Source organism: Suncus etruscus, chromosome 6 (genome assembly GCF_024139225.1).
Source record: "Suncus etruscus isolate mSunEtr1 chromosome 6, mSunEtr1.pri.cur, whole genome shotgun sequence".
NCBI lineage: Eukaryota > Metazoa > Chordata > Mammalia > Eulipotyphla > Soricidae > Suncus > Suncus etruscus.
Window position 1 is genome coordinate 74,658,313 of NC_064853.1, and position 15,985 is coordinate 74,674,297.

Sequence of the window (15,985 nt, forward strand, 5' to 3'; positions counted from 1 at the left end):
CTAATTATTTGCTGACCTTTTAAAAATATTTACCAGGTGGTTGGTTATAAATTTTATCACCTGATCATGTTGTAGAGGTGTTGCCACATATTTCTCTTATTTCCTTAATTAAAAAAAATACTATTTTCTTTTAAATTCAACAGTGAAAGAGATCCAAGGTATACTTATCTTTTGGGAAGCTAAAATTATTTTGCTGAATTGGAAGAGGGCTTGTTTGGCATACTTTTTTTAGGCAGAACACATCTGTTGATGAAATGCTGAAACATTTATTGTTGCATGCTCTTTGTGTTTCTCAGATAAATCACCTGTGAGAATTGGTTAACTGATTATTATAAATTAGTTAATCCCAGTCAGTCATCATTTCCTCTCTGTAGGGAAAGACACTTTCCCTCTCTGAAAGCTTTTCTAAAACAGAAAATCCTAATAATTATATGAACTTTATTGCTTTCACTGGAGACTCAAGTTGTGAAGTGAGGAACTTGAGAAATAAAATAAAATAGGCATGTATATCCAGATAGGCTGTTTCTAGAGACCTAAGCAAGTCACTCAAAATAAGCAAAAACAAAGTCCTATTGTTTTTCTTTTCCTGTAATAAGATAATAGATTTTGAAATTGATAACTTGTAAAGAAGTTTTCATTTTCTCTTAGAATTCCTCAGTCCTAATTGAGGTAAATTGAAGAGTAAAATGAGCACCTACTGAACACTTGAATATAAGTGAGAAATGTTTTGAATTTTCCTCTTGGATACATCATCATTTTGTTTCTTCCATTTTCTTTGTTGTCCATTAGAAACACTTTTTTCATGAATGTTGGTGACATGAGCAATCTTTGAAGATTATGTTAATGGAATGTGGAAAGCAAGAACACAAGCAAGCTGATTCTGTGGATTGATTAATTTTTATCCCACTTAAACAAAATAACTTATTAATGGGAAGACCAGTAGTTAGTGATTGTGGTATGTGCTGCTAGCTGTTTGGTGGTGGTAATGATTAGAACAGAGAGCAAAGAAAGGAGAAGGACAGGGTGATTTACTTTCTCCTACTTCTAGAAAGTCACTGATTGTTCACCTTAGGCATGTTCTACTTTTTTGTAGAACATATTTTTTACTAGATCTAAATCAGATTACACTGTTTTATTCTTTAAAAATTGCTCTCTAGGATTCATTTAAAGACACAATATTTGTATTTACTTTGAGAAATAATCTCTATTTGTGTTATGTTCAACACTTGAAAGTCTTCTAAACACCAAGTTATCATGATGGAGATATTTTCTAAACTCAAGTTGAAAAGAAGATTATTATTTTATCGAAAATATTTTTCTTTTTCTTTTTTCTTGGATCACCCCGACAGTGCTTAGAGGTTACTCCTGGCTTTATGCTCAGAAATTGCTCATGGCAGGCTCGGGGGACCATATGGGATGCTGGGATTCGAACCACCGTCCTTCTGCATGCAAGGCAATCACCTTACCTCCATGCTATCTCTCCAGCCCCTCAAAAATATTTTTCATTTATTAGATTAGTCTACTAGAGTCATCCTTTCCACCTTAAAGATAGGATGTGTTTTATAAATTCTAATAGCTACAAAACCATATTATCTTCTCAAAGAAGTAAGCATCCAAGGAGAATTAATCACCCAATTTAATTAGAAATTATATTACTTTTGCTTAGTAACTAAAGTAAATAAAAAAAATCTTAGCCCATGTAACCAGATAGTGTCATCCTTAAAATTGTAATGGTAACAATCTTTTATTTAAAGTACATAGTGAAAACAAAATTCGATGATACGACAAAATTTTTTTGTTCATTTTTATTATTGGTTTTGGGATCATACCTGGTAGTTATTCCTTGCTCTGCACTCAGGAATCACTCTTGGGGGACTCAGGGGACCTATTGGACAACTGGGATTGAATTCTGCTTGGCTGCTTACAAGACAAGCACCTTACCCTCTGTGCTATTGCTCCAGTCCTTTTCTCTTCATTCTTTTGCCCTTAAGGTAGATATGAAATCAGCTTTGTTAGATTTATTTGTAGCATGTTTCTTTTGGGGATAGAAATTGCTATCTAATTAAAACACATATACACACATACACACACACACATATATAGTTTTTTCATAAATTGTCAAAGCTTGGAACATTTCTAGGAGAAAAAAATTTTTCCCTATATAGAGGAAAGAATGACTGACTTAGATTAACTAAATTATAATAATCAGCAACCACTTTTCACTGGTGGTTTATTTGAGAAACACAAATCATTAAACAATAGATGCTTCTGCATTTCACCAACAAATATGTTCTGCCTAAAAAAAGTAAGCCAACAAGCCCTCTTCCAATTCAGTAAATTTAGTTTTCCAAAAGATAAGACCTTAAATCTCTTTCACTGTTGAATTTAAAGAGAAAATAATTTTCCAAATTAAGGAAGAAAAGAAACATGTGATACCACCTCTACAATATGATCAGTTGATAAAATTTGTAACCAACTGTATACGTTATATACATACAGTCCATTCGTATGCTGTAAAATTTTAAAAAGTTTCGAGGAAAAAACAAAAAAGTTTCGAGGAGAAAAATCACAGTAATTTTATTTTTATAGAACAATCATTTCTTTATTTTTTTCTCTTAGGTTCAAGAATTAACTAAGGAATGGACAAATAAATGGAATGAGACCCAGAATATTTTGAAAGTAAGGACTATAAAATGGTGTCTTAATCTCCCTTTTCTGGGGTAAATAGGTAAAACATTTTCTTTTTTTTCCTTTAAATATGACTGTTGTTTGCTTAAGGTAAGATCACTGGGGAAGTGTTAGGATTGTTTTGATTTTGAAAAAATAGCAAATGGGCTTTAAACTGTGTATATTTTAACACATAATGACAATATTTTGTTTGTTTACTTGCTTTTTGCCACACCTAGCAATGTTCAGGAGTTACTCCTGGCTCTATACTAAGGAATCACTCCTGTTGACCTCTGGGGACTGTATGGGATACCACGTATCGAACCCTGGTTGACTGTATACAAGGCAGATGCTCTACCTGCTGTACTATCACTCTAGCCCCTTATATTGTTGACATTTTAAAAGTTTGCTTTTGTTACTTTTTTCATTTTTTAAACTCAAATACATGTTAAATGTCACTAAATATTCAAGTAGTTTTTTGATTAATTTCATGTTAAATGTCACTAGATATTCATATATTTCCCTTTTTGTGTTTGTTAAACTCAAGATAAAAGTTATATGAAAAAATACATCCTATACCAATTTTATAGAATTGTTTGCATTTCTCACCTAGATTTCAGAAATTTTTAAACATGTAATTTTTTTCATATTGGGAATTCTATTATCTCAAGAGCTAGACAAAGTGTTTGGCAACTCATTTTGACAGAAGTTACATGATGGCCCCCATTTTTTGTGCCTTCTGCTTCAGTGTGTATGTTTGTGTTCCTGATTTTTTTTAATATCTGAGTTTTTAGAAAACCTTTGTCATTTGTGGGGGTTGGCTATGCCAAGTCATTTTTGAAATTTGTGTTTCATAAGCTTTGGGTGGATTCTGAGGTTATTGACTCTTGGGTTTGTTTCTGAAATGGGTAAAGTAAACCTTTCTCAGAGGACCCACATTTTCCTTTGACTTTTGGCAAAGCTACATACATGGTTTTACTAGCATCCCTTGTGAGGACCCTTTTCACACCAAAATGCATCACACAGTTGTGCTTTCCTGGTAGTCAGCTTCTGAGGAACTAGATAAACTGTAGAGTTCTGTAACAGCTGTCTGAAGAGGTGTAACAGCTATCTGAAGAGGTCCATTTTCACAGGATAGAGCTTTCTTATCTCATAGGCCATTAGACTGACGCTGGGAATCAAAGGCTATTTTCTATGGGATGGAGTTAGTGATGATCTGGGTGTGTTCTTTCCAATAAATAAAATATGGAAATCTCTTCTGGATTCTTTTCTTTCCTTTTCCTTGTGATAATGATAATGTCATATTTGAGGCATTCCTTCATTCAGTTGTTTTTATATGGGAAGCTGAGCCGGTGGCCTCTCCTTATTTATTTACTTATTTCAGCCAGGTGAGGACTAAGCACCAAACAAAGATGTGGCCTGTTTTCCTCATGAAGTAGCTTCAAATCTAAGAAACAGTGCCCAACCTCCTGACTTAATGGAGCTCATGTCATTTCAGGGCATGATGTGCTCTTTCCGTAGTAAATTTGCCAAAGACAGAGGACTAATTTGCTCCACTTTAGGAAAAAAAAAATAAAATATTTGTCTGCAGTATGTAGAGTGGCTGTTGGCACTGAAACAAAGCAGGAGTGAATTGGAAGTTTTCAACCTCATCTCTTCTGCAGTGTCTCCTTGACATCTTTGCCGAGATCTGTACATCCTCTCACCATGGCAGATTTGAACTTCTTTTAATAGTATTTTTTGTTAGGCAATTGCAGCTCCTAAATCCTTTTCCAATTCTGTGTCTATTTTGCAGAAATCTTATTAAATTTTTTTATAACTCCAGATGAGAACACTATGGAAATGCGATAGGTATTAGGTGTTAAAGGCTATGAGGAAGGCTAATGATATTTCAAAAATCTTTCTCCTTGGTCCCTTTGCAAGCCCACTTCAAATGGTATTTGGGTTTTAAATCTATAGGGTTCTTTTTTTGTGTTTTTTGGGTCACACCTGGCAGTGCTCAGGGGTTATTTCTGGCTCCATGCTCAGAAATTGCTCCTGGCAGGCATGGGGAGCCATATGGGATGCCGGGATTCGAACCTATGACCTCCTGCATTAAAAGCAAACACCTTACCTCCATGCTATCTCTCTGCCCTGGGTTTTTTGTTTTTTTTTTTTTTTTTGCCCTTTTGATATTTTTAGTTCTGACTTCATCACTTATTGGAAGACTGTGCCTGAGGGCTGAGGTGAAGAGCTGCACTCAGAAAAAGATTTTTTGAGGCCAGATTCATAGAAAATTAATGGGAAAAAAGATTGCTTGTATCTCTGTCGTGTATGTATTGCCTGCCCCACACTTTTGCCTGGTAGTCCTGTCAGTCAGTGATGATTCCAGCAACGCCGCCCAGAACCCACTCCAGCCCAGTGGTTTCAAACAACATTGTGTTTTCTCTTCTGCATCTGCATCTTGGCTGGAAGTTGGTTGGTCTGGCTCCATCTGCCTGGGCATGAATCCAGGCTGTGGGCAGCTTCCAAGTTGGCTCCACATATCTCTCCTCCTCTTGGACCAGCTGGTTGTCCAGGGCCTGCTCTCCTCATGGCTCTGGCCACTGTACAAACAGGCAGCCTTGGCCCTATGACCAGGCAGAATGACCATGCTCAAACTTCTGCTTGTATCACATCTGCTGGCATCACATTGACCAAAACATATCCCTTGACTGAATGAAAGTCAACAAGAGGTATAGGATTATTTCTTCTACTAGTAAGGTCAAGGCATAGGAGTAAAATGCTTAATTGTAACTAAGAGTTGAGTAGTTTATTCTGTGTTTTTCTTTTACACTAGAAATCTTTAAATCTTAAGAGCTTGTTCTTTTATAAAATTTGTAAGTTTTGTCAAAACAAAGCAGTAAATCCTCAGGAGTATGGATTTTCATTATTAGGACCCAATGCGTTACTTTGCCACTTTGTTAGTTTTCCTCCCTCCTATGCCCCTCATTCTAAGTATCTGAGGAGAGGTGTCAGAGAGATAATACTGGAGAACATCGATGCATCAAGGGACTTGACGAGAAATACCAGGGATGTGCATTTTCTTTTTATTGGCATTGTGAGGGCCATCCTAGTTTGCTTTTTCTGGTCCAACATAATTGGCAAGACTTGAGATAACACCATGCGTGTTTGAAGAATGAACTCAGGAAAACTCTCATTTTAGTCATCACACTGTCTTCTTTGTTTTCAGCTTCCAATGTAGTATATTTTCTCTTCTTTCATTTATGAGACTGGATAATATGAATTTACCTGCATAAATGAGGACTTGCTTCAGGAATATAGGAAAAAAGTGGTAGGGATCTCATTTCAGGGTCTCTGAAGATTGATTTACTATTTATTGAAACTCCCTAATTTTCCACCAAATCACTTGCTCCTGAGCTCTGGATGCACAGAGGCCTGGGACTAACTTTGGTTCCTCATTTTTGATTTGGTCTTCACTGTAAGAGTGAAATCCAAAGTGCCGTTGGCTGGGGAAGGTGAAGAGTGAAAGAAAGGCTGCTGTGTAGATTAATGCTTATAGAGACACTCAAGTGTTTTTTAGCAAAGACCAGTAGGCACCATGCTGATAGATGATGGGGCCTCAGGCTTTGAATGCACAACTCACATTTTAAACTGTTATGAGTCCTGGAGTTTCCCCATATCTTGTGCTTTCTAGTTCTCAGTAGGTACATCATAGAGATGGCAGCTCTTCTTTCTCTGGTTGAGAGGGTCAGAAATGATAAAAAAAAAAAAAAAAAGGCCAGTCATTCTGTAAATGGTGCCTGTCTTAAAATGCTGCTTCAGAGGTGGCTGGGAAGTGAGAGTTTTCATGTCCCCTCCAATTCACACGGCATGTCTACTCTTGCTCCTACATCTGCCTGCTTTGTGCTCACTAATTTTCAGGGACATTCAGGCTCACTTGTGGTCCCTGAGCCCTTCTCAGTTTCTTTCGTTTCTGCAGGGTCTCTCAGCCCCGTTGCCTGCATTGAAGGTGTTCAGTGATGCTTTATCCACATCTGTGTCCTTTGTAGATCTACTTGAACACTCTGATAACTCCTCTCTCCTACTTCCCAGGCAGGGAAGATTTCTTTTCTTTTTTCTTTTCTTCCCTTCCCTTCCCTTCCCTTCCCTTCCCTTCCCTTCCCTTCCCTTCCCTTCCCTTCCCTTCCCTTCCCTTCCCTTCCCTTCCCTTCCCTTCCCTTCCCTCCTTCCTTCCATTCTTTCTTACATTCATTCTTTTTTCTTTTTCCTTTCCTTTTCTTTTTCTTTCCTTTCCCTTCCCTTCCCTTCTCATCCCTTCCCTCTCTCTCTACTCCCCTCCCCTCCCTTCTCCTCTCCCCTCCCTTCTCCCCTCCCTTCCTCTCCCCTCCCTCCCTTTCTCTCCCCTCCCCTCCCTTCCTTTCCCCTCCTCTCCCTTCCCCCTTCACTCCCCTCCCCTCTCCTCACCTCTCATCCCTTCCCCTCCCCTCTCTTCCCCTCCCCTGCCTTCCCCTCCCCTGCCTTCCTCTCCCCTCCCTTTCTGTCCCTTCCCCTCCCTCCCCTTCCTTCTCCCTCTCTCCCTTCCCCTCCCCTCCCCTCCACTCTCCTCCCTTTCGTTCCCCTCCCTCCCTTCCCTTCCTCTCCACTCCCCTCCCCTCCTCTCCTTCCCTCCCCTCACCTCTCTTCTCCTCCCCTCTCTTCTCCCCTCCTCTCCTCTCTTCCCTTCCCCCTCTCCCCTCCCTTTCCCTCTTCTCCCCTTCCTTTCCCTCCCTCCCTTCCCCCTCCCTTCCCCTCCTCTCCTCTCCTCCCTTCTCCTCCCTTCCCCTCCCCTCTCTTCTCTTCCCTTCCCCTCCCTTCCCTCCTCTCCCCTCCCATTCCCTCCTCTCCCCTCCCTTTCTCTCCTCTCCCCTCTCATTCTCTCCTCTCCCCTCCTCTCCTCCCTTCTCCCTTCCCCTCCCTTCTCCTCTCTTCCCCTCCTTTCCTTTCCCCTCCTCTCCCCTCCTCTTCCCTCCCTTCCTCTCCCCTCCCCCTTTTCTTCTCCTCCCCTCCCCTCCTTTCCCCTCCTCCCCTCCATTTCCCTCTCTGCTCGTCCCCTCCCCTCCTTTCCCCTCCTCCCCTCCATTTCCCTCTCCTCTCATCCCCTCCCCTCTCCTCCTCTCCTCTCTTCTCTTTCCCCTCCCCTTCTCTCCCTTTCCCTTTCCTCCCCTTTCTTCCTCTCCCCTCCCTTCCCCTTCTTTCTCTTCTCTTCCCCTCCCTTCCCTTTCCTTCCCCTCCCCTTCCCTCCTCCCCTCCCCCATCCTCTTCCCTTCCCCTCCCCTCCTCTCCTCCCCTCCCGTCTCTTCCCTTCCCCTCCCCTCCTTTCCTCTCCTCTCTTCCTCTCCCCTCCCCTCCTCTCCCCTCCCCTCTTCACCTCTCCTCTCCTCCCCTCTCTTCCCCTCCTCTCCCCTCTTCTCCCCTCTTCTCCCCTTCCCACCCCTTCTCTCCCTTCCTCTCTTCTCCCCTCCTCTTCTCTCCATGTGGATGGCTGCCACCTTTCCATGGTTTCACATGACATTTTTTCTGTGTATCTGTACCCCTGATTTCCTTTTGGGTCTGAATGTCTATTTTCTTTGGTCAGATTTGATTTGGGCTCATTCTTAAAGCTTAATTTTGATTTAATTGTGTCTTTGAGATGCTCTCTCCAAATAATGACATTCTGAGATATTGGGAGTCAGGGCTTCAAGGAATTGCAGGAGGACATAATTGAAGCTGTATATCAAGGTAAAAATTGCAGGAGGACATAAATGAAGCTTTATAAATATGATTGAGTAACACTGATCTTGTATAGGTAGTATTCAGTCCCAGAAATGGTTCTTCCTGTAAAGTCCATCATTTCTTTTTATTCTGTTTTGAAAGACACCAAATAACAGTATGTTTTTATTCTGGGAAGGTATGTGACTGAATTTATTTTAGTAATAGTTCTGTCCTTCATGTTGATCAGTTAGACCATTGTTTTTATTTTGTTTTCTTGGTAGATCATTATTATTTATTTATTTCTATATATCTATATCTCTATTTATCATCTCTCTATATCTATCTATCTATCTATCTATCTATCTATCTATCTATCTATCTATCTATCTATCTATCTATCTATCTATCTATCATCTATCTATCATTTGTTTGTTTTTGGCCCTGAATCAACATCAGCCTCATCTTAGAATCTAGGAATGTGCCAGAAATGCAAGCACTCATACTCCTACTAGAGATACCTTGAGTCAGAAACAATATTTAATTTATTTATTTAATGATGACTGTGCTCAGGAGCCACTCCTGCCAGTCCTGGAGGACCATATGCGGTACCAGGATCGAACCCAAAGCAAACTCTTACTTACTGTACAGTCTCTAGCCTCAGCATTTGTATTTTAGTAAGATGTCCTGGTAATATATGTCTATACCTTGTAATTTGAGTGCTAGAGAACTGAGGAAAGGTGAAACAGTTTTATTGGGAGGGCCCACACCTGATGTTGCTCAGGGCTTACTCCTGGCTCTGTGCTCAGGCATCACTCCTGGAGGGCTTGGGGGACCACAAGGGTGCCTGGGATTAAATATGGTTTGGATTCATGCAAAACCAATTCCTTATCCATTATACTTTCGTCCCTGGACGAAGCAGACTCGTACTCTTTGGGAAAGACCACAGAATTAATATTCTCCCCTTACCTGCATTATGAAGTACACATTCTGGGCTGTGTGCCTTTTGGGGTCTGGTGGGACTAAGTGGTTGCTTGGAGTTAGTGGCCAGAATCATCTTTGCCTATCTGTAGATCTATTCTTTCCCCTTACCTGCATTATGAGGTACAAATTCTGGGCTATGTACCTTTGGGGTTCGATGGAACTAAGTGGGTGCTTGGTGTTAGTGGCCAGACTCCTCTTTGCCCGCCTATCTATTCTGCTAAGTGACAGCTCCCTGGCTTCTTGAAACACATCCTTCCCTTTCCTTGTCCCTCCCATTTAGGAGTGATCCTGGTTTGTTTCTGTTGTCAGTTTGTGAGTAATTTCTCTCATGCTTTATCTGGGCTTCTGACTTTTTCTTTCCTTTCTCCAAGATATTTGCTACTCATAACTGGGCTTGTAAGCACAGCAATCTTACATTGGGGTGTGACTCCAGTATGGACATCTGCATTTTTTTGTTTCAAGTCAAGTGGAATTCAAATCCTGACCCCAGTAAGACAAACAATTGTCAAGGCAGTTTTAGTGACCATTTAAATAAGTCATGAAAAGTCATCTTTGGAGCAGCTGTGGGTGTGGGGTGGGGAGTCATGCAGCTAAGTTTTAGAGCATACTGGAAAAGGAAAAGAGGATTGTCTTTATGTCCCAGATGACTTCTCTGTGTATTCATTGTATTTAAACCTCTGGAATCTAGACACTGAGGAGGCCTCTTCATATTCAGGTCCCTCTTCTCTTGCACTGTTGGTGTATTTAAATAGACTCTTCCTCTCTAATTTAGTCTCTTTCCAGTCTCTTCAGATAATACTTCTTCAGGTTTTACATCTGGGCTGAACCTGCCTTTAACTCTGCTATTTCTCCTGGGATTTGACACTTCACCTTGTGACATATCCAGTGTTTATCTCCAAGCCTCTAGATCAATACCTTGCTGAAATTTTAAATATTGACTCCATATTTGCATTCACTCACTCCTGTGCCCACTCCCATTCTGTGTTGTTCCCTTTTTACTCCTCTGATTTGGTTACCTACTTGGTTTGTTTGGCCTGTGAACATTTTGATTTCTCTTTGCCAGCATTTTATAAATGGGTTAAAAACAATAGCATGCAGAGAGAGGTTTTCTAACTTTCAAATTTGAGCTCCTTGCTTCCAGATAAATCACAGGCAGTTTGGATGGCAGCAGCTTCGAGCTCTGGGGCGTCTGACAGATGGAGCAGCAGAAGGGAGCAGGCACTGGGCTCTGCCTGTCCAGGGCCTCGCTGCAAAGTGGGAGTTTGCAGCCTGGAGCTTGCCTTGTCTGACTTCTTGCAGCCCCTGCTTAGCCTCTTCAGTGTTCAGTGAATTGGTCTCTCTTTGTTTACTGAAAACATAGTCTAATTCTTCCAGTGCCTGACTCACTTTCTTGATTTCTTGGTCTGCTAAGGATCTTGCTGTGACTTGGCCTGGGGAGAGAGGAGGAGGCAGCTGACCATTGGTGCAGGGGTTGGAGCTGCAGAGGCTACTGATCAATTTGCATCCCTTGAATTCAAATGTATTCACTGAATTCAAATGATTGTTTTTCAGACATTAATTAAATGACCTATTTTCCCCTCTCCTATAGTAAGCTTTGTCTGTGGAAATTCATTTGGGTGATTGAATATATTTTAATCTCTGTGATGATGGTACCTAATGCAAATGATCGAAGTTGCAATTCTGGTGGTGTCTGAAGTCTCTCTCCTTCAAATTGGAGAGGCAGGGACACAGACATTGGAGGGACAAATCCTCCTGTTTAGAGTGTTTTGACTAATAAGTATGGTCAAGGGACTCAAGAGATATTCCTGTGGCATGGCTTGTACATTGCTGATCTGGGGCCCTACAGAGAGGGAGAGAGAGAAGAGGATGGAATAGAGGGAGGGAGGATTAAAAGAGGTAAGGAGGGAGGGTGGGAGGGGGAGAGAGAGCAGAATATACTAAGACTCTTAAAAAAGAATTGGAACTTCTATTGGGCTAATTTTTTGCATTATTTGCATCTAGAGGAGAGCACTTACATTGGTGAATGCAATGGCATTGGAAACAGAACTGGTATTGCTCCTCTAACAGAGGGTTCATTAGGTTTGTGCTTTCTGTATTCGCTAGCCAGGGTGCTGAATGTTTTGTGTTCTAGATAACTAACATACAAAGCATGGGAGAGATGACATTTCTCAATACTCTGTTTCCTCTAGATACGGTTTATCTTGGTCTCTTTGTGGGCACACTAGCTTTGCTCAGATTTTGGATTTAAAGGAGATATAGCTCTTTCTATCTCAGATCACATTCCTTCATCTTCATATTGGATGATTTCCAATTCTGGCCTCAGGCTGTCATACTCTACTTTTAATTAGATATTGCCTTGAACATGCAAAGTATGTCCTTTTGGCTACTTAAAGACAATATATGAAATTTTCATATATTTATTCCACCAAGTAGAGATTGGCTGGGATTCAGAACTGAAGTCTGTGCTCTTTGCTTTTCTGTTTTTTTTTTTTTTTTTTTTTTTTTTTTTTTTTAAAGAAAGTTCAGCTCAGCACTTGCTGACTGGCACTGTCCAGACACATGACAACCTTTAAGGAACTCAGTTACTTGTGAGTTTCACTTTTGTGATTCTATAAACCCCTTTTAGTTTGCAGACTTTCTAAAGCATTTTGGCCAAGACGGGATGAAAGATAATGAGTATGTTTTGGGCAAGCATAGGTTTTCATAAACCAAAATGGCTGCCTATGTTAATAAAGAAATCCCTGGTATTGGAGTGTGTTGGAAAATACTCTCACCATAACTGAAATGATTTTTCCCCTAGATTACCTAAAATATAGTGCCTTAAATAGATGGTTGTTTGATCTGATTTTTATCTCCCTATTGGCTCTTCTGTACCCAGTTGTGCCTGAGGGCAATATGATTCGGGACAGGTTTCATGAATGGCGCTAGTGACTGGCTCTCTGTCACCTGGGAATGATTTGGCTTCCTAGGCAAGCTCATTTATTTGGTGGTGACAGATTCCTAGAAAGAGAGGCTAAATCTCTATGTCCAAGCATTTTGTTCAAGCTTTCACTTGCACCATTCTGCTATAGGCCTACTAACAACCTAGTCATATGGCAAAAAATGATCTATGAGGTATAAAAGATTGAACTAGGAGCACAGGAATGGGGAAAGCTATGATTCTTGCAGCTTTTGCTATATATGTATTGCACACATATATCTGTATTTATATATGGTTATGCATTTCAGAGTACTTGATGAGTACATCAGGGGTTCTGTTTCAGTCTAGACTAATGCGGATGACTTTATATCTGAACAAAGGCCATCTTCGGTTGCATTGTGATCAAAGCATTTAATCATTTTTCAATGCATTCACATAGACTGTCTTGTTAGTTCCCCCCCCCATCTGAAGAAGTAGAAGAAAGAAGTTACTGTACTTTATAGAATGAACAGTTGTTAATTTGTCAGCCTCTCATTAAAATCAGACTCTGACGGTTCATCTTCATCAAACTGTATTATCCCCTCCTTGAGAGTTCTGCTCTTGCACCTGTTTTTTAAGATGTAAAACAAAGTAATAAAGTCCCTTGTTCTTTGAAATCGGACTTGATAATTACTAGGGGGATTGACTGTCAGGGCTGGTGCACTGGAGTGGGACTGAAGAACTTGTCAGGGTCAATGGCTGGGCTAAAGTGTTCATAGGACTAGCTTTGATGCTGTTAATAATGCTGAGCCCATCTCATTTTCATGGCAGTTTTCATCCTGAAGGAACTACTCATAAATAAATGTCTTACCAGTGGATGTGGGACTTACTGTTGAATAACGTTTCTGGTGCAAAAGGCTCGGAAATAAGTCAAATGCTCCCTATTAAATGTTGGTCCCTTGCATGCAATAAATTATTTTGAATACAGATGGGATTTTTCTTCTGAAATTCTGCAGTGAGGCATGTACAATGACGGGTTCTTACTGTATATTTATTGCCATGGTCAGGGAGAAAAAGATTGCCTGGTCATCTGAATGTCTGCTTTATATACCCCTGAACTACTGGTGTGCTCAATTGTAGGACTTAGCTGAGATGGAAGGAAAGCTTAAGCAACAAGCATTTTATGCCACAGATCAGTTTATTGTTCATGTTATCAGGAACATATTTAACACACTTTGGAGGAGAGGACTTCTCAGAGCTGTGAGTCTGGGTGGTGACAGAGAGTTAGTGAGCCCAGAAAAGAAGTGTTTGTCTTCTTTCTTTCTTTCTTTCTTTCTTTCTTTCTTTCTTTCTTTCTTTCTTTCTTTCTTTCTTTCTTTCTTTCTTTCTTTCTTTCTTTCTTTCTTTCTTTCTTTCTTTCTTTCTTTCTTTCTTTCTTTCTTTCTTTCTTTCTTTCTTTCTTTCTTTCTTTCTTTCCTTCCTTCCTTCCTTCCTTCCTTCCTTCCTTCCTTCCTTCCTTCCTTCCTTCCTTCCTTCCTTCCTTCCTTCCTTCCTTCCTTCCTTCCTTCCTTCCTTCCTTCCTTCCTTCCTTCCTTCCTTCCTTCCTTCCTTCCTTTCTTTCTTTCTTTCTTTCTCTCTCTCTCTCTCTCTCTCTTTCTTTCTTTCTTTCTTTCTTTCTTTCTTTCTTTCTTCTTTCTCTTTCTCTCTCTCTTTCTTTCTTCTCTTTCTTTCTTTCTCTTTCTTTCTTTCTTTCTTTCTTTCTTTCTTTCTTTCTTTCTTTCTTTCTTTCTTTCTTTCTTTCTTTCTTTCTTTCTTTCTTTCTTTCTTTCTTTCTTTCTTTCTTTCTTTCTTTCTTTCTTTCTCCTCCCCTCCCTCCCTCCCTCCCTCCCTCCCTCCCTCCCTCCCTCCCTCCCTCCCTCCCTCCCTCCCTCCCTCCTTCCTTCCTTCCTTCCTTCCTTCCTTCCTTCCTTCCTTCCTTCCTTCCTTCCTTCCTTCCTTCCTTCCTTCCTTCCTTCCTTCCTTCCTTCCTTCCTTCCTTCCTTCCTTCCTTCCTTCCTTCCTTCCTTCCTTCCTTCCTTTCTTTCTTTCTTTTTTGGCCATATCTGGCAGTGCTTGTGCTACTCCTGGTTCTGCACTCAGGAAATATCCCTGGTGGGCTCAGGGGACTCTAAGGGATGCCAAGGTGCCCAAGGTTGAATATGTGCAAAGCAAACACTCTACCCATTTTACTATCACTCTAGCCCTAAAACATTTTTTTCTTAAGAGAAAATATTTTCAACTACTTTCTTTCTGATGGAGATCTTATATTTGGGTGGTGGTGGGCCTATGGGAATCCAGGGATCAAACCTGGGTTAGAAGCATGCAAGGCAAAGGTAAATACCTTACTATGCTATTGCTCCAACCCCATGTATTTTTTTATATGGGTGTAAATAAAGTCCAATGTGAAATTTTGTGTCTAGAAAGCATGATTTTACTTTTAAGATCTTTTGCTATGTAGCATGCATTTTGTTAGGTAGCATTTCGTGTTTATTACAAATAATAGAAAGCCTTACTGCCTACTGATAAGGGATTATTGTCCATCAGAAGAGTAATATTGTAGATCAGGGTAGGGTTTAGGCAAGGTTAGACCAGGGTTCTTGTTCTTAGAGATTGTTGTTAACTTTGATTTTCTTGATATCTAGCTATATGTGGCATTTTTGTATATTCTGGTATATGGACTTCCTTTTTACACATTCTACTCTGATAATGAAAAGCTCACATCTACTCACGTCACTGCAGCATCTAGACTGAATTATAGTATGTTCAGAGTGGCTAGCAAAATCTGAACTTTACCATGCTTGGTGCATATTTCTGAAATAGTTCTCAGTTCAGGGCTGTGCCCTATGCTAAGAGGTGTAGACTAGTTATCTAAGGCAATCAGTTTGATAAGGGAATGTTGATTGGTTGAGATGAACCCACTACTTTTGGACCTGGAGTGGTGTTGAGCCTCAATTTCTGTGTACTAGAGTGGGGACAACAAGTAAATCTTAGTAAGATTATCCACATTTCCCTCACATAGAGCTTGGGAAACCTACTCTAGTGTCAGACAATGTAAGACAAAAAGGGTAGGCACATTTATTTGAATGTTCATTTAAATTATTTCTTATTCTATTTTTATTGAAACAATTGTTTCTACAGAGTCCATCATAATTGAGTTTCAGATATACAATGAGTTAGAGCCTTCCTACCACCAGTGTCAACCTCTCTCCCCCACTGGCCCCAAGACTTTTCTTATTCCTTTCCTATTAGTTTTATATAAAAATATGGACTATGTGGTAAAATAGAGTAATCTGTGTCCCAAGGTTCTATGAAAAAGGTGGAACCCCATCAACTATTTTTTAAATTACGAACATTAAATTGAATTATCATTTAAAAATTTGGGGACCATACCCAGTAATAAAAACATTTTGATTCCTAGCTGTGTTCAGGAACCACTCCTAGCAGGCTCAGGGGACTAAATATATTTGTTGCCAGGTACTGCCATGTTGACCACATGCAAGACAAACCCCCTCCCTGCTGTACTTTCACTTTGGTCATGAAACATTTTTTTAAGAGAAAATATTTTCAACTACTTTCTGACGGAAACCCTATATTTCTTTGCACAATTGCATACATGGGCCAACCGCCTATATCCTTCTTTGCTGTGCATGTTCTCAAGGTTAGAAATAGCTCTTTTCTGCTATTAGA

The 15,985-nt window shown here is 40.2% G+C and overlaps 1 protein-coding gene across 1 annotated transcript in view; it reads left to right on the forward strand.

Annotated features, from left to right (window-relative positions):
* Nucleotides 1-15,985, forward strand: part of KIF16B (kinesin family member 16B) — a 291,493-nt gene that overhangs the window by 67,312 nt on the left and 208,196 nt on the right. Inside the window, exon 12 of the mRNA XM_049774326.1 lies at nucleotides 2,620-2,679. Coding sequence (XP_049630283.1) covers nucleotides 2,620-2,679 — 60 coding nt within the window. The remainder of the gene's footprint in view (nucleotides 1-2,619; nucleotides 2,680-15,985) is intronic.